The sequence below is a fragment of the Aspergillus fumigatus genome, chromosome 3, assembly GCF_000002655.1.
Source record: "Aspergillus fumigatus Af293 chromosome 3, whole genome shotgun sequence".
Classification (NCBI taxonomy): Eukaryota; Fungi; Ascomycota; class Eurotiomycetes; order Eurotiales; family Aspergillaceae; genus Aspergillus; species Aspergillus fumigatus.
In genome coordinates this window covers 697,872-715,480 of record NC_007196.1, presented here as the reverse complement: position 1 = coordinate 715,480, position 17,609 = coordinate 697,872, and the positions used below count along the sequence as shown (strand labels likewise).

General features: G+C 51.6%; 8 protein-coding genes and 1 non-coding gene across 9 annotated transcripts; 5 read left to right on the top strand and 4 right to left on the bottom strand.

Moving 5' to 3' along the window:
* The first annotated feature begins 161 nt into the window (after positions 1-161).
* Positions 162-3,220, top strand: AFUA_3G02750 (putative C6 transcription factor). The gene is made up of 7 exons (XM_743504.3): positions 162-419; positions 487-510; positions 583-701; positions 754-1,594; positions 1,656-2,096; positions 2,209-2,465; positions 2,546-3,220. The coding sequence occupies exons 1-7, from the start codon at positions 258-260 to the stop codon at positions 3,039-3,041; spliced, it is 2,340 nt and encodes a 779-aa protein (XP_748597.2). The 5' UTR covers positions 162-257; the 3' UTR covers positions 3,042-3,220.
* A 284-nt stretch (positions 3,221-3,504) lies between these two features.
* Positions 3,505-4,751, top strand: AFUA_3G02740 (putative calcium/calmodulin dependent protein kinase). Its single transcript, XM_743503.2, has 4 exons — positions 3,505-3,526; positions 3,577-3,848; positions 3,900-4,116; positions 4,171-4,751. The coding sequence occupies exons 3-4, from the start codon at positions 3,919-3,921 to the stop codon at positions 4,531-4,533; spliced, it is 561 nt and encodes a 186-aa protein (XP_748596.1). The 5' UTR covers positions 3,505-3,526; positions 3,577-3,848; positions 3,900-3,918; the 3' UTR covers positions 4,534-4,751.
* Positions 4,752-4,990: 239 nt separating this feature from the next.
* On the bottom strand, positions 4,991-5,106 carry AFUA_3G02735. The gene has a single exon (XR_013344488.1). It is a non-coding gene; the product is annotated as a ribosomal RNA (ribosomal RNA).
* Positions 5,107-7,260: 2,154 nt separating this feature from the next.
* On the top strand, positions 7,261-9,046 carry AFUA_3G02720 (MDR family MFS transporter; the record flags this gene model as incomplete). Its single annotated transcript, XM_743501.1, has 2 exons — positions 7,261-7,611; positions 7,664-9,046. 2 exons carry the CDS (start codon positions 7,261-7,263, stop codon positions 9,044-9,046), a joined length of 1,734 nt encoding a protein of 577 aa, XP_748594.1.
* Positions 9,047-9,390: 344 nt separating this feature from the next.
* On the bottom strand, positions 9,391-10,620 carry AFUA_3G02710 (zinc-binding alcohol dehydrogenase family protein; the record flags this gene model as incomplete). The annotated part of the gene is made up of 1 exon (XM_743500.1): positions 9,391-10,620. The coding sequence occupies one exon, from the start codon at positions 10,618-10,620 to the stop codon at positions 9,391-9,393; it is 1,230 nt and encodes a 409-aa protein (XP_748593.1).
* Positions 10,621-11,004: 384 nt separating this feature from the next.
* AFUA_3G02700 (Zn(II)2Cys6 transcription factor domain-containing protein) lies at positions 11,005-12,975 on the top strand (the record flags this gene model as incomplete). The annotated part of the gene is made up of 3 exons (XM_743499.1): positions 11,005-11,951; positions 12,007-12,296; positions 12,368-12,975. The coding sequence occupies 3 exons, from the start codon at positions 11,005-11,007 to the stop codon at positions 12,973-12,975; spliced, it is 1,845 nt and encodes a 614-aa protein (XP_748592.1).
* A 400-nt stretch (positions 12,976-13,375) lies between these two features.
* On the bottom strand, positions 13,376-13,708 carry AFUA_3G02690 (uncharacterized protein; the record flags this gene model as incomplete). Its single annotated transcript, XM_743498.1, has 2 exons — positions 13,376-13,501; positions 13,547-13,708. 2 exons carry the CDS (start codon positions 13,706-13,708, stop codon positions 13,376-13,378), a joined length of 288 nt encoding a protein of 95 aa, XP_748591.1.
* A 967-nt stretch (positions 13,709-14,675) lies between these two features.
* AFUA_3G02685 (uncharacterized protein) lies at positions 14,676-15,442 on the top strand (the record flags this gene model as incomplete). Its single annotated transcript, XM_001481542.1, has 3 exons — positions 14,676-14,880; positions 14,942-15,074; positions 15,124-15,442. 3 exons carry the CDS (start codon positions 14,676-14,678, stop codon positions 15,440-15,442), a joined length of 657 nt encoding a protein of 218 aa, XP_001481592.1.
* Positions 15,443-15,674: 232 nt separating this feature from the next.
* On the bottom strand, positions 15,675-17,452 carry AFUA_3G02680 (Zn(II)2Cys6 transcription factor; the record flags this gene model as incomplete). The annotated part of the gene is made up of 4 exons (XM_743497.3): positions 17,183-17,452; positions 16,588-17,130; positions 16,393-16,530; positions 15,675-16,340 (listed from the first exon to the last, which is right to left on the bottom strand). Exons 1-4 carry the CDS (start codon positions 17,234-17,236, stop codon positions 15,675-15,677), a joined length of 1,401 nt encoding a protein of 466 aa, XP_748590.2. The 5' UTR covers positions 17,237-17,452.
* Between the last annotated feature and the right edge of the window lie 157 nt (positions 17,453-17,609).

The following is a 17,609-nucleotide window of genomic DNA, read 5'->3' as shown; positions in this document are numbered from 1 at the left end:
AACCCGTTTTGGCTACATCTTCGCAGTACTATGCCCCGGGGTGCGGAGGGTACTGTGTCTGTACTCTGTAGTATACAGAGCGAAGGACGGAGGGCGGAGCCTCCGAGCCTCCGAAGCGTCCCAGCCGGAGCGCCAAGTTCCCCCTTTCTACAGTCAGTTACGACACCTTCATCTCTTCTGAGAATGTTCCATCGAGCGGAGCCTAATAGATGTAAGCCGCGCTCGCTTGTGAGTTCTTCGGAAGCCAAGAAGATCAAATGGACGCCGACCAACACACGCCGTCTACGGACCAGCTGACTGTGCGTCAATGGGAACCGCCCGCCATCCAATCAGCCACTGGAGGGGAAGCAGCAGATGTCTCTTTCTCACGCGCGCAGGAAATCGAAGAACAGAATTCTTCCACGACCGAGAAATTAGCAGTGAGTTGCCTATTGTACCCATAGGGTGTGAATCTCTAACGTGTAGCTGATCCGCGTCTCATTCTAGTGTCATCGATGCCGCCAGCGCAAGGTGAGACGAGTCAACTACCCAGCCATGGGAAGACTCCAAGAGCAATGGGCTCTAACTTCTGTTTTTGTTTAGGTAAAATGCGACCGGGAGCGCCCGTGTTCTCACTGTGTCAAAGCTAAGGCACGGTGCTCGTACGCAACCGGCCCCAAGCCAAGAGAAAAGCGGCAGAGGGTTATGGTCTCACATACATAGTAAGTCACTAGTACAAGATCCCGGGTGAACCCTTGGCTGAAATTCATCCAGTGATTCCAAGTTGGATGCAATATCGAGAAAAATTGACGAGCTCAGCCAGAGAATTAGCCAGATGACTCACGGGCCGATGAGGAGGGCAGCCTCTGAATCTCTCGACTCTGCACAAAACCCTATCGACATCAACCAACAGGAGCCCAGTTCGTCATCATCGTTTGGGCCAACACCATTTTGCTCCTTAGTCGGAGCCACGCCGGACCAAACGTCTCTGTCTGATCATCCTACGAGCGAGGATGTCCGTGAAGCGCAGGATCACTCCTCCAAAGCGGAGTACGAAGGCGAGTCGTCGCTATTTGCTCACGCTGTTTTTGCAATTCGTTTCCTGCAGAACGCCATCAACAATGCGACCAACGCAGAGGTCGCACACGAGATGGAAGCCGTGTTGGATAGCCTCCAAGCTGCGGTGCATTCGGGGAAACAACGGTCTGACCCGCTCCATAAGCTGTATCCTCTTGCTAAGGCGATTCCGCCTAGCTCGACAACTCGCAACCTCCCTTTGCCGCCGGTTGAGAAGGTATTCATGTGCTTGCGAATGGTCCGGGAGTGTCCGCAGGTAGCTACGCTATGGCTGGGGGGCTTTATCCAGCCCGCCCAGTTTAATGACTATTTCTTCAAAGTCGCATCGCCGGGTCCCGCCACCGAAGCAGACTTGATCATCGTTCATTACGGTTTGCATAGGCTATTCTGCGAATGCTCCAAAGTTGTCGACGGAGAAACGAGGCAAGACTACGACGCTCAGGCTGTCATATGCGAGGCCAATCTTGAGACCGTCCTTGCCAATCTCCGTTTCCATCAACCAACCAACATGGATTTTGCATACGCAATGGCCATGGCGGTAAGCAGTCTGCGAAAATCAGCCAATATACCCCGTTCTAACTAGTTGTCCACTCTACTAGTCGATTTATTGCCTTGAGAAGAACAAGCCATCTGCGGCTTGGAATTCTATCAATTCAGCCTCCCATATGATCCAAGCACCGGGCCTGCAACATAACGTGCCTGCTGGCACAGAACAGCCCGGAGTCAAGGCTCAGAACAGGTCCTTGTTCTGGACCATTTACATCACTGAGAAGATGCTGTCGCTGCGCCTTGGACGTTCATCGACCTTCCGAGATCAGGACATCACTTTGGCCCGCCCTGGGAGGCAGCGTGGTCCCGGCGGTTCGTTCTTGGCCGAACTAGCCCCCGGTTGGATTAAAATCGCCAGTATCCAAGGTCGAATCTACGACGACATCTACAGCCCCGGCGCCCTTATGCAGCCACTGCATATTCGGACCTCTCGTGCCCGAGCGCTAGCAGCAGAGCTGAAAGCAGCCATGCAACATACGCAAGATTTTCACGTAAGTTCGTCTACTAGCTCTCTGCTTCTCTACCCACGAGCAAGGAGTTGTCCCCTCCCATCACACCCTTGGGTACAGTGCCAGCGGGCTGACTGGTCTGAATTTGACATAGAACCACTATGAAGCGAGCAATGGGCAAGTGCTAGGACAGGAATTCCACGAAATCGCACGACGGTCTGATCGCGTCGTCGGCTTGTCCTTGCTGACGTTGATCTATCGAAGTATTGCGCCGGAGAAGCCATCTACGTCCGCATTCTGTCAAGAATGCATCGATGCCGCCAGAGAGACCCTCCAGGAACACGACCAATGCGTCGCGGTGATTAACAAGGCGCAAGGGAAGACGGTGTTCCTCGAAGCATACATCAATTGGTTCGCTCTCGATGATTCCCCCTTTCGTTCTGCCATCTGGGCCAGACCAATGAGAATCTGACATTGGAGTGAAATTGCAGGACTATGACTCAGTCTCTATTTGTTCCCTATATCATCCTATTCTGCCACACCATCGAGATATCCAAAGCCACCGATCTAGCCCACATGAAAAGCCTTGTCGAGGCGCTCGAGTCTACATCGAGCGTCGGCGCGCAGAGAACATGTGATAAGCAGCGGCGCCTCTTCAAGGCGTTATATGACGTTGCAGCCACATACGTCGAAGTCAAATCCCGGGCGGATGGTGGGCAAGCGGGGATATCATGGTCGATGGCTGCTGAGCAGCCCTATGCCTGTGAGCCCTTCACCAACACAACCTCGACAGGTGTCGGGCTCGGCACCTTTATGGGAGACCCCGGGACGACGACCAGCACTTCGGGTGTTTCTCCAGGCCATACAGCATTGTCCCACATAGCCTTGGAGGACATGGACATGGAGATATCTCGCAGGAGCGCAGCTGTGGGACTGGTTCAACAAAAACCAATTGATCATGAAGATGCTGGAAGATACATAACCTAGAACAGGGCAGGTGATTTGGCGGCAGACCCTGAGTACAGTAGGTGATCACCTGCCGCCTTAAATCATCACAATAGTTGCATACGGTGGTCCTGCGTTCCGTCGGAGCCCTTAACATTCTACCACCCATTGGGTCACCCATACCCATGCGGGTTTACCAAGATGAGGTTCTTGTGGGGCCGAAATGGCTGCGTAACGAAGACCGATTGATTGGCTAGCTCATCGACCTCCTTGTAACCTCGTCTAAAGTCGATTCGCCGAGCATTCCTCGCTCCTTGAGCACCTGATGTTTCCTCCCTTCTCAGCCGCGCAACAGACCAAACTTTGTCCCATTCTTGCAGCCGCATCCTTCACAATACCATGTTTAGAAGGACCATTGCCAAAATGGCGTGTGCACCCAACGAATACATTGGGGCATCTGGATCTCGTTACCGTTTCAAAGAACTACTTCAAGAGAGACCGTCGATGGGTCGCGTCTGGTTGGCAAAGTCCGATTTCCTTCATCTGCATCATTGGCAGAGCTAGCTGATTTCTGTAGATGCGGACAAGATCAGTTTGTCTTGAAAGATATACCAAAGGATATCTTCGATAACTTTCATGAGAAAATATGGCCCCAACTACAGCAGTGTTCATTTATCCGATTGCCATGCGACACCATACCTGGCCAACGAATCTTTGTGTACCGATATTTGACCAGCGATTTCCTCAATCTAGTCAAGGAGGGCTTACCCCCCGGAGCGCGGAAGCGGATTCTTAGGCCTAGTCTGCAAGGTATTGCTGAATTCCATGGTCGAGACGTCGCCCATTTAGGTACTCCCCATTGCATTACAGTTGGGACCATTATGTTCACCACACGTCTAGATATCAAGCCAGACATATCATGGTTGAATGCCAGCCCAGTGGTAAAAATACCACGGTTGAACGGGTTCAGATCATCGACCTTGAGAATGCCGCTTACCTTCCCAAAGGCAGATGCATCAAAGGTATGCTTGCGGGCAATGACAATTGGCGAAGTCCTGAGGCGCACTTCAAAGGCGAGCTTAATAAGCCAACGGACATTTTCTCATTTGGGGTTGTCGTGAGTTCGTTAGATCCAGCTGGAAGATTCTTCGTACTAAAATGGCCTTGACAGTGCATCCACGCTATGCTCGGGCGGGTCATCTTCGGTCCTGATGAGGATTTTAGAAAACATCAGACTCAGGGTGCACTGCCTGCTCTCATTCGCCTGCAACGTCAAGTGTCGTACTTTGGACACTCGGAGGGAATCAACGCCCTTCTGAAGCACATTGCCGATGATGAGATCAGTTGCCAGGTCCTGAGGATGCTATGGGATGGAAGGTCTGACGAACACATCCCATACAAACCATTCTGCAAGTGGCCCGAAATCGTCGATCCGATATTCAAAGATCTCATTCAACAACTCACAAATCTGGATCCGACTAAACGAATTACAGCATGCCAGGCATTGGAGCATCCATGGTTCCGCGATTACTAGATCGCTGAGGGTATCTGACATTGGAGTTTGCAGGGCTTTTGAAACCACCCAAAGTGGATGCTCCATCACCCAGTCGAAACGTGATGACCTCAAAATGGCTTTAATGATCTTTCCCAACCCACAAGGGCGGCGGAGGGGGCAGCCTGGTGCCTCGATAGCAGACTTTACTCTATACCCTTCAACAAGTATAAATTATATCCATCATACGTTCAAGGATGTATTTATAGATAATTCTCTTCAGCATAAGTCATTTAAATATCATATGATCTTATAGCTGGGTGATCTCATTTACGTACCTGTTGATATCACAATAGCATGAAACTGACTTGTGAAAAGATTAGACACAACGGGAGGGCAGGAGACTCATAAGAAATGTTATAAATATTTGGTACCAAGTTCGATTGCCCATCCAAATATCAGTTCTGAGCTTCTGAATTAGCATAACAAAAAGATCAAAAACATACAACAGCTGGGATTCGCTGGTGGTCACCCACCCAACTACTAACCAGCCGGCGTGTGGCTTAAGTACGGCTGAGCGGACGGGAAGCCCTGTTTTCCACACCCTATGGTCGTATGTGCTAGTCTTCAGACGTGGAATGGTAAATGTATGCTTGCAGTGATTGACATCATGTAGGAATCTCTTGGACTTTATGGACCGGGAGGCGGTGGACACTTAGGGTTATATGCACTGTTCGATTGAAGATCTTTTAGTCCGCCAGAGGCAGACAGATGGTGCGCACTCACCTAGTCCTTATACTCATGAATGATGTCTTTTCTGGTGAATGCTGAATCAGGTGTGGTCAGGGCCCGTTGAAATAGTACTTGAATAAAAAAAGGAAGTTAGCTGCTGTGAGCAGAGGCGGCAGATGCTTATACCCCTGGCAATAACAACAGCCGCCTCCTCCTCTTTAGATAAGAGGGTGGTACTGTAGAAGCAGTAGGTCTTAACTGATCCTACAAGAAGCGGGTCACAACCATGCGCGCCAGCTGGTCCCAATTCACAGAGGGACCCTTGCCAGGGATTACACAAGATATCTATCCACAGGCTTCCGGTTGAGTCTCTGCGAGCAGAGCAGGAGCACAGGGAATAGCAGACATGGACGCTGGACTGGCAGAAGTTGTAAGAGCTGTTAGGCATTGCTAACGCTGACAGGTCTCACTCGTCTATAACAGACATCCTCCCATGGCCGCCAGAACAGGTAGATATGCAGGGAAAGAATCGTATTAGACGTGTAGCATAGGCTGATGGAAGGACGAAGGAATGTTCAGGAAGATGGACACATGAAATCATGGATAGATAGTAGCAGGCCGCGCAGGTAACAGGTAAGAGTGTGGGCAGTGCGTAAGCACTCAGCCGGTTACCCCGCCATGGACGAGATAAAGAAAACTGGAGTACTTCCGCATACAAATCGATCTAACTCAAAACCGAACTGAGCAAATCTGACTACAGTTCGTTGGTGACCCTATGTAGCCACTACTGGATCACATAGTGAGAGTTAGACTAAAGTAGGAAGGATTAGGTTTAGTCCTGATATCTAGAATATGGACTCGAGATCCAGCGGTTTGGTTCCAACTAGGGTTGGAGTGTTGGACTCCGCTGAACCCGACAGGGAGCGCCATATTTACGCATAATCTTAGAGGTAATTAGATTTCTGGGCCACGAGCAGATCACAGGCCGTGAGGAGGTCAGACCCATTAAGTATGATAGATTTAAGCGTGTTAGGTAGTGTGAATAGCTTCAAGAGGCCAAGTATTCAGAATAGGTGTTTATGGTGTAACCCACCCACAGCGGGTAGGAATGTAAGTGGGATGTAAGCAGATTTAACTGGAAAGATCAAGTACCAAACATACCGAATGCTGGGTAAGGAGTCCGTATCTGGCCACGAACATGAGCATTAGTGGCGTCAGGGCGTAGGCACTAGAGAGCGGGTTGATAGTCACACTGGTAGGCTGTCTGTTAGTTGACACCGTACTGATCCAGTCAAATCTTTCATCAATCTTACAACAGGTGAGCATGACCGAGAATATTTACTTCCAATGGGTGACGACGTACCTTTCCCCGGTACGGCTGATTTCCTGTGTGGGAGCCGCTGAGCAACTCGTCTGGTATGGAGCGACCAGCCCATTCTGTGAGCTTCGCTTTTAGTTGACTCGGTAGCCCAACAAGGACTCTGATATCTGGAGAAAACTACAGCCAGTATACACCTCCAGTAAGGTCCCCGGCGTACTGGGCCTACGCGAACCCAGGGTGTTTCTCTTCTTTCTCTCATTCTCTCAGATGATGCCTGAAGAGGAACATCCACACACTAGTGAACCCAGAGTGTGCTTCTCCGAATCAATATTAGGATATAGTTGTTATCGAGAATTCACTGCATGCACAAGAAAAATGCTCATTCTTTCGGTTTAAATACTCTGGAGACTGGCATTAGGTACTGATATAGCCACTGGAGGTCAGGGTGAGCGGCTGCGGCCATCATTGGCCGGACAAAACGAAAATATATTTCAGAAACGAAGATAATGAAAGGAGCCCTACAACGCCAAACACCGACAGTCCTTAAAGATAGGGGCTATCGTTCAGTTCATTCTGAGGAGAGGCCGGATTTCGGAGAGACTCCGCTATAAGCAATACCTCCAAGGATCCATGCTGCCGGTGCGGACTCCGGAGGGCAGACTCCGGTTTCCTGGATTATCCATGGAGTAGCTTTATAAACAGCGGTGAAAAAGAAAATGTCAGTCTTGTATATCTTATTAGAACCTGTAGTCAAGCAGTATCATACCAGCAGCATCACACGTTCCCAGGTCTTGCAAGCAATGGCTGAGAAAAGTGTCTCCAGCGAGGATGCGGAGCCCAAGTACGAGTATCCGTCAGGGCTGGCCGTCACTCTAATCCTCACATCGGTTACCCTGGCCTATTTCCTATTCTTCCTCGACCTTGCCGTCCTCTCCACTGCCACGCCGGCCATTACCTCCGAGTTCGACTCGTTGGTGGACGTCGGTTGGTATGGCGGTGCCTACCAGCTGGGAAGTGCAGCGTTCCAGCCTTTGACCGGCAAGATTTACAGCCAGTTTTCCATTAAGGTATGTTGGTTAACACCGGCGCCGTCGAACTCCCTCTAACTAGATCACGCAGTGGACCTTTCTTGCCTTCTTTATTCTCTTCGAGCTAGGGTCTGCCCTCTGCGGCGCGGCCCAGTCGTCGTCCATGTTCATCGTCGGCCGCGTCATCGCAGGTGTCGGGTCTGCTGGTGTGGCCAACGGCGCCGTGACGACCATTTCGGCTGTCCTTCCCACTAAGAAACAGGCACTTTTCATGGGGCTCAACGTGGGTATGGGGCAGTTGGGCCTGGCGACGGGCCCCATCATCGGAGGGGCTTTTACCACAAAGGTGTCCTGGCGGTGGTGCTTTTACATCAATCTGCCCCTGGGCGTTGTCGTCGGCGGATTTCTTCTCTTCAACACGATCCCCGAACCGAAACCCAAGAGTCCGCCCCTGGAGATTCTCGGCACCGCCATCAAGTCTCTGGATCTCCCCGGTTTCATGCTCATCTGTCCCGCGGTGGTCATGTTCCTCTTGGGGCTTCAGTTTGGCGGGAACCAACACCCTTGGAACAGTTCCGTGGTAATCGGCTTGCTAGTCGGCGCTGCCGTCACCTTCGGCCTCTTTCTGGTCTGGGAGCATCGTCGAGGAGACAAGGCCATGGTGCCGTTTGCCATGGTCAAACACCGCGTCATCTGGTCGACCGCCATGACCATGTTCTTCACCCTGTCGAGCGTCCTCGTGGCGGATTTCTACATTGCCATTTACTTCCAGGCAATCCGCGACGACTCGCCCTTGATGAGCGGCGTGCACATGCTTCCGATCACGCTCGGCCTGGTTCTCTTCACCGTGGTCTCTGGCGCCCTCATCTCCATTTTGGGCTACTATCTTCCCTTTCTCCTTGCCGGCGGTGCCATCTCCGCGGTGGGCTACGGGCTCCTGTCGACCCTCAGCCCTACGACCTCGGTTGCCAAATGGATCGGCTACCAGATTCTCTACGGTGTTGCAAGTGGCTGCACGACGGCAGCTCCCTACATCGCTATCCAGAACCTCGTGTCCCCAGCGCAGATCCCTCAGGCCATGGCGATTATCATTTTCTGGCAAAACATCGGGGCGGCGACCTCTCTCATCGCGGCAAACGCCATTTTCAGCAACAGCCTTCGTCATCAGCTTCAGGAGCGCGTGGCAGAGATCGGCCTCGCGCCAGACGCCATCGTCGCTGCGGGAGTCCGCTCCATCCGGGACTTGGTGTCTGGCTCGCCGCTGGCTGCTGTGCTTGAGGCCTACGCTAAAAGCATCGACCGCGTCATGTACCTCGGTCTGGCGGTCAGCCTCGCCGTCTTGGTCTTTGCTCCGGGACTCGGATGGAAGGACATTCGCAAGGTCAAGGATCTTCAGGTTATTGGCAGCGAGTCCGCTGACGGTGGTGATCAAGAGTTGGCTGAGACGAGCAGAGTTGTGCCCGCAATGGCTTAGAGAAGGCTGCACGTCATTAATCTTCGTATAAACATTCCCCTGCTGTGTTACCAGTCATTATTTGAGTATACGGATTCTTGCTGTGCTGTCCATGCGGTGTTCCCTAAGTCAGTTAGATCTTTATATTACTTTTCATGTCACTTAATGCAAGGATTTGCTCACCTGGCGAAGGGAATTACACTACACATAGTCTTAGCTGCGGTAATTTTTCGGCGCTCACACCCTGCAGCCAGATATACCAACAAGACAAGGGACTTCGATAGCATAGCAGAAAGCGCAGGAATCGGGTATACGAAATAAATACAACAACGATATCTTGTCTGCGCCCTATAAAATTCCCTCGATTACAACGTTACGACAAGCTTCTTCCCCGAGACGCCCATCCTCTGGAGCTCCAGAGCATCTTGAATCTTGTTCAGTCCCTTGCCCACGACATGCGTGGGAGGCGCTGGCACAAACTGGTGCCGCTCAAGCGCTAGTGGCAGAAACTCCCGGTAGATGCGAGCCACGATACTCTCCGGGTCAACTAGGCCATCGAGGAGGATGAATTTGGCTTCGACCCCGGTCCGACGGCGCCTCGCATTCGACTTGATCATGCCCCCCACCATCCCCATCAAGTACGTGCCTTTGCCGACAAAGGTCGTGAGCTTCTCGGCAGGGATTATGGCGCCGGCCACGGCGATGCGCTTCCGCGTGAGGCGGACATCATGATGCTTCATCACGGCGGTGCATGCCTCGACGGCCCCGCGCCCAATCGTGAGGGCGCCGACCAGTTCGTGGCCCCGTAGAGCGGCCAGGAGGTCCTTAGACAACGTTCTGCTCCTGTAGTCGAAGACCTGGGTTGCGCCGAGACCCTTGACATACTCGAAGTTCTTTGGAGACGAGGTAGACAGGACTTGGTAGCCGGCGGACACGGCCAACTGCACGGCGTTGCTGCCCACACTCGACGCGCCGCCAGTAATAATAACAGCGCGCGGCAGGCCCGACTTGCCCACTACGCCCGTGGGCGCTGGGACCTGGGGCATGTCGAGGCCCAGATAGTTCGGATGGAAGAGACCCCACGCCGCCGTCAAGAGACCCAGTCCCAGGACACAGGCCTGTTCGTCGGTGATGTGCGCTGGAGTCGGCGCCAGCATGTGCTGTCGCATGACCGTGTAGAGCTGAAAGCCTCCCTCGGCCGGGCGGTTGACCTTCTTGGCTATGGCAGTGGCGCTTCCAAACACGCGGTCCCCTACCCTGAACCGCTCCACGTCGGGGCCGACCTCGACCACTTCGCCGGCCACATCGGTGCCGAAGATGAAGGGGTACTTGATGTAGCTGGCGATCGCTGGCCCGATGAATTGCAGCACCCAGTCGAATGGGTTGATGGCCACGGCAGTGTTCCTGACCACCACCTGGCCAGGGCCCGCGGGCGTGTAGGGCGCGTCGCCGACCTTGAACGGCCGTGCCTTTTTGGCGGGGATCCAGGCTGCCTGGTTCTTCGGAGTCATTGCGATACTGAGGGGCATAGGTGGGATGGATGAGACTAAAAGAACAATGGAAGCTGCAGAACTCGAGCGCAGTTTTATGGACATGACTTAAACAGCCCCAAAAGAGATGGGGCTTCTATAGTGGGTAATACTGTAAATCATACGGCGAACGGACATTGCACACGGCATCCAGAGGACTGAAATCCGGCCTGCGGTACTCCTTAGATCTCAGTTCGTTCTTTCACGCTATTTTCTGGACAGATAAACCCGCCATTCGCTCATTTCTTCCTGGCGGCTAGATCCGACTGGTTGCGCACCAGCCTTGTATATGAACGGACTTCGGAGGTCTAAATCCGTGGGCATGACATGGCAGGATTTAAGTGAGAATCTCCGTGCCAGGAGATCCTTACCTCCCCTCCGTTCGACATCTCTCAACGACTGTCCCCCTACCTTTCATCGACTGAGCAGTTCGGGATTTTATGGAATGCTATGGAGAGGTCGAAACCGAAACCAGCGTCCGGCCAATCATGCACCTATGGCCAAGCTTGCACACATTGCTACAAGGCCAAGTGCCGCTGCGTGCGTGCCCCAAATGGTGATACTTGTGAAAGGTGCCTTCGTCTCAAGAAAAGGTGTGAGCCGTCCGAGTCGGTTCGCCGGCGAAATGCTCAAAATGCCCAGACAGCCAAGGTGTCTGATAGGCGGATTGCCCGGCTGGAGGACAAGATGGAGAGCTTGTTGTCTGCCATGAACGCAGTCATTGGTTCCACGGCGACTTCGGGGTCTGCTGTCAGCGTCTTTCAGTCTCTGCACGGGAACGGCATTTCGTTATCCACGTCTTCTTCGAATGCCGCTCGAGTGACTCCTGCAAGCACTACTTCGAGCTTGGCGACAGACGCGCTGCAGTATTCCCTATCGACTCCCGCGCCATCGCCAAACCAAGCAGACGAAAGGCTCAATTTCTTCCGGTCCCGAATGCTGCCGTCCTTTCCTTTCATCGATCTGACTCCAGATATTACAAGCTGCTCTCTGCGTCAACACCGGCCCGTCTTGCTCCAAGCCATCCACACCGTGACTACATTCTCGACCCAGGAAAGACTGGCTCAGGTGGAGGAGCTGAAGCATCTCTTGTTCACATCGGCTTTGCTACAAGTCCAGTCCAATATCGACCTGCTGCTTGGATTGCTAACTTACCTGGCATGGAGTACTGACCCCTTTCTTGGCCGAGCTGACCTCGTCTCGCGCCTCATGATGCTCGCGATTTCGCTCATCTATGATCTGCGAATGTTCAAACTATCCTCGCCAGACGTGGAACTGATGATGACTATTACCCAGGGACGGGCGGACGACAACACTCAAAGCCACAACAACGAAACACACCATGACTTATTGGAAAGACAGCGGGCAGTATTGGCGTGTTTCGTTTTGAGCTCCAAGTGTGCATTACTCTGTTCTCATGATCGAAACGATACTAACGTATGACTATCATAGCATTGCGTCCCACCTTGGGCGCCAAGACGCTCTGCGATGGACCCCACAGATGGAAGAGGCGCTTCGAGTCCTCGCCATAAGCGAAGCATGCCCTGCAGATCGGCTATTCGTCTCTCAGGTCCGCTTGCAGTTGATAAAGCAAAGAGCAGATGACGTCCGACAGCAGGACGAGGCTCGCACAGGAACAGCCCCAGCGATGGTTTCAGCTCCTCGTTTATTGTATCTAAAGTCTTTACGAAGGGAGCTACACGAGCTTATCTCTTCGTTTTCTCCGGATCTCTCCCAGCTCGGTAAGTAGTTCTTTAGTCACATGGCCTGACAAACGATCTCCTTGCGGGATGGCTGATACCTTTTCCTGCAGACCTCCTCAATGCACACGCCCAATACGTCGAATTATACATCAACCAGCTCGCCTATTCCGTCAGCCAAAACTCGCTTCCGCTCAATCTGACCGGACAGCTGGGATTCGAACGCCTGCAATGTCTGTGGCAGTCGGTTGAGAACATCAAGTCGTGGCTGGGCCATTTCTACCAGATCCCTTGCTCGGACCTGGTCGGCCAGCCTTTTCATTTTTGGTCCCAGATGATTCTGACCGTCACCCTGCTGAAGTACCTATCAACACTCCATGACCCCGAATGGGATTGCCAGGCGGTGCGGGGGACAGTTCACCTAATCACGACGATGGACTCGATGGTTCAAAAGCTCGATCTGAGCAGCAAAGTGCCGGAGTATCAGTGCGACGACCATTTACTCAAGTTTCTGTCCAAGCTTTTGACCAGATGTCGTCGGTGGGCTGAAGCTCGGTGGCACGACGAGGAGACCTGGCCGGGCCGGAGCGCCAGCTCTGACACCACTGGTCACAATCATCCGATCCCGGAGCTGGATCAGATGGTCTGGATGCAGTCGATGGATTTGGGGGATGATCAGTGGTTTGAAAATGTCCTGGGCATGCCCAGCGCATTCTACTAGTTGGACGTGTTCAGATATGGTACGTGGAAAGCCATAGGTGGACATAATACATAATCCTTTGGTTTGAGAGCTTGGACTGCGAGTTCAATCTATGTACCTACCAAATCGATCCATGGCACTACATCGCTGCCTTTCGAATATCGAAAGTCATGCATCGTGCCACGTTGAATTTCAGGTATGACATGTTCGTGCTTTTCAAAGCGGGCATCTTGGGAAGCACCCAAGCCCTCACTTATCCGCTCATTGATACGCAGTGTGATGGCATTACTAGGCATTGCCGCCAGACGAGCCGTTCAGTGTCATATAAGGATTTTATTCTTCTCTAATAGCATGCGATTATTGCATACATGACATTGTTACTCGATCTCTCATCCCTGCCGAAGTACAATTGCTCGGATCTTTACCCTCGAGCAGACTTGGACTTGAGCAGGGCCTCCTTCATTGCCTGGAGATTGGCCTTCCTGCGTTTGGCCTCTCCCTCAAGGTACCGTTCTGCCTCGTTTGCCTCTTCCGCATCTAAGACTTCCTTTTCGATTTCATATGCTCTCAGATGCTCAGAGACTCTTCATACGTTGCATCGCAGTCGTACAGTTCGCACAGCTGTCGGGTCATCTCCTCTGAACATCGTAGTTGATGCGCAAGAGATGATCATCCATGCACAGTAGATCCGGCGCGACAGAGGGTATCGTCCGGCTTCATTCCCAGCTTGGGGCGGGTTATCTTCAGTAGCCATTTCGAGGCCTATAGTTATTGTCGGAATGATAATCGTTGTCTTCCTGATTAATCAAAGCGCGATCTGGTTGTGCAGAGGGAAACAAATGGCAGGAAGAGTTGGTGGAAAGAGGGGCATTGGGAGCCGTGGAAAGGAATTGATGTCATCATCAGCTACTGAGAACGAATTATTACTGGCGGCAGTTTTGATTCGGCACAGTATCTAATTGCCAGTTATTGAGTCGCCATTTCTTCCCGTGGGATTCTGGACGAGATTGAACTGTCTGTTCTTCCACAGAATATCGAGAGGGTGAAGCTCATATAATGAGTGAGGAACTAGGTAAACTGACTGGGGATACATTGTAAGCATAGTCAAGAATTCGGTTAATACAGACTTCTTATTACCTTGGATTTGCAGCCGCCGCTTAAGCTGGAAATGGTCAAGACTAGTTGGATGTTTACATTGTAGAGACTAGAGACCATCTGGTATCAGGTACGCTCGGACTTACATTGTGCACTATATCTAGAATACATATATCCATCAGATCAACTTAAAGACAGAGGGCTACAATTCTACGGACATCCGGTCAGGGACATCGCTGCCTGAGGCATGCCAGTTAAATGGAGCAAGTCAACGTTTCCCCACCAATCATTATGCTTAACTGCGCCAAGAAGGGCTTAAATGAACGCCACTAAGCCCAGAATGGTCAATTATCGCGATCTCCTTGCCCAAGGTTTGCTCGCTAGCTACGGAGTATGCCCAGTAGATAGCCAGATGAACGAGGCGTAGAACCTTATAGACAACGCTTTTATGGACATGGTCTAGTGATTATGTGGCTCACTGAAATGACGCGGTATATATAGCAGGTCGACCATATCCGGTCCTTCTCAGGACCCCCTCCTGCCACTAACTTGACAGTGACATACAGATAGAGAAGCTCGTTCTATCGTCCAATTGATCAATCAACCTCAACTCAGAGTCAATCACTATGAAGGCGAATACAATGCAGTCTCTCTCCGTGGGCCACACCCGCATCGCAATTGCTGAAGTGACCATCTTCTCTTTCATCCAATTGGTACAATTTATCACAAGATTCATGCAAGAATGGCAGTACTGGCACCACAGAAGGAAGAGAAATGTCCGCAGATGCGTGCTGTACTCCTGGTTTGGCATGCTTGGGATTTTGGCGCAGCGTAAGTGTGAATTTACCTGCCCACTATGGTCTCTCGGACAGGGCTAATCGAGGCTGGTCAGTCCGAATTGCAGGTTCCGCGATGGCGATAGCTGTTTCCAATCCGAGCAAGGTGGTCTTGACGGCGGAGATCATTCTGCAAAGCATCGGACTCTCGCCTCTGTTGTTGGAGGTGAGCCTTGTCCTGTTGCGAAGGTATGTCTTGCGTTTGCTCAAGAGGTTGCCAATACTAATGTCTAGAAAGCGGACAAGCTGGACGAAGCGGCCCCGGAAACTCAAAGTATCCGAAACACTTGCGTTTCTTGCTTACCGGCTTTCGTTTCCCAGTCATCTTGTCTTTGGTCTGTGCCGTAGTGGGTGAGACGATGAATATTTCCGCCTGCAAGCGTATTGGTTCGGCCGTCTTCGTCATTACCTTTGCCTTCGTGATCGGCCTTGTACTTTGGATAGCAATCGCGTACCGCACGGTTCTGCCCAGAATCGGCCACCACGGTGTGATGCTGGTCCTTGCTACTCTGCCATTCTTGGTTGTTAGAATCGCCTACTTTCTGCTGAGTGAGTAAGGATCAGTTGACTTCAACGCTGTAACTGGCAAAGAGGAGATAAAAGTCGGTATGGGCCTGTTGATGGAGACAATCGCCACGGTGCTTTTGTTGTTATCCCGAGGTACGATGGAGCCATTTGGATACGAAACTCTCCATACTGAGGAACGCGAAAGAGGCGACAGTCCTTGAGCACGGTATTTCCTTCTCAACGTGTTTGGCCACGATGATGGCCGATAAGAGACAAATAGGGTTAATCAAATTGCGTGGCAAAATTATTGGGTTGCACAGCTGCATAATACTGCGACATTTGCGCCAAGCGGTTCTCTATCCAAGCCTTTGTTTTGGGGTCTGCGACCTCGTAATCCACACGCAGCGGAAATCCCATTCGATACGGCCCTAGTGGACCAGCACCGTTGTATTCCACTGACTTGCAAATCTGATCTCGGAAAAAGGCGACCATAGCTCCATGTTCGCCAGGATAACCAAGGGTCCGTAGGGCCTCGTGTATGATAGCCATGTACGCATGGTAGGAATTGAATATTGAGGCGATATTCAGATCTGAATAATAGAGAACGGTGGGATAGACTGCGTCATTGGTCGCTGACAGCCTTTCGCACGCAGGCGGTGCGATTCGAGAAAAACGGCTGTACCATTCTAACAGTCTGTTCTGCATCTCAAGAATCCTGGTCAAGGTTTCGGACGCCTTCTTCCAGGTTGCAGGACTCGTCATATCTGATGCTTTGATATCATAGAGCGCGTGAACAAGGCTCGGTGCCAGTGTGAATAGAGCTATGAATTCCTCTAGCAGATCTTCTAGCTCTTCAGAGTAGAATGAGTTGATGCGCTGCCGCATCACCGCATGCCAGCGTTCCGAGGCTAGGAAGCATCGTTCCCCAGAGAAGACAGAGTGCATTACCTGCATTCATGTCAATTACATCGTAATCAGGGCAGAAAGACCGTCCACCCACAATCAATCCTCTTGCAGCTTTGAGTAATGTATTGTTGAATTGGTCCTTGTAAGCGTTCGACCCACGAATCTCCGCTAGCTGGCTCACAGCCTTTGCATGTTTCATCCACGTGTCTGGACTCTGATTATTCGCAAACAGCTAAGTTAATCAGTCAACATTACTTCCCCCTGTGGCAGAAATTAATGAGTGGCCGACCTCGTACAAGCATAGAAGTAGCACCGCGCAGAAGATGTCGGCAGACAGACGCTCGGAAGGAGCGTCTAGAGACTTCCGAAGTCGGCTCAGAGCCTCGATGTACGCAAATCTAGAATACCGCGCCATCTGCACATCCTGCAGCACCTTCGAAGTATGGTGTGCTGTGAAGCATCGAACAGTAGCATCCAGTGTTCTGTTCCGCCCATATAGAGATGGAAGACTGCGGAACCATTTGGAAACAATGTGGATTGAAGTCGACGAGTAAGGCTGGGAGAGGTCATCGGCTACTAACGAAAGTCCTTGAAGGACATTAATCGTTGGGGAAGACAGCGTGGACACAGGTGTACTCAGTATCATTGATTCTCCGTCTGCCTTGTAGTCGTCTCTGTTAGACATGCTGCGTTCAGAACCAGTGGCATCGGCTCGAGGTGCGCGACGAGCACGAGACGGTTTCCCAGCTTTGAACTTGAAATTTCTGACATAGCCGGGGCACGGTTTTCCATATTTCTCACACCGCACACAGCCTGGAAGTCGCTCATCACACTATTTACCTGTCAACGGTGCGTGGCCTCCCATTCTTAGAAGACAGTCAAACCTTCACGCGACGCTGGACGCAAAGTAGGCAGCCAGAGCTCCGCGCACCCGTCATTTCCAATGGACCGAATATTCCACACTCTATTGATCATCGACTGATGGATCCTGGAGAGGAAAAGGGCATGTGGACGTGGCTAATACGAGACTGCTCAGTGTAGCTACGGCATGCGACAGTGGCCAAAACCCCATTTGCTCGGGCAATAGGAAGGCAGCCCTCGTACTGCATCTGGTGTGGCTGGAAAGAGGGTAATTACTACCATAAGTTATTAAACCTAACATTGATAAACACTATGATCAAATATCCATTCTAGATTATACTGAGGAGAAGACTGTATGTATAACTAGGTTCTAAGCTTTTAGCCTCCTCAGGTAACCGCCAATCTACTTATAGGATAATGCTATTACCAGGCAGTAGAACATGGATATAT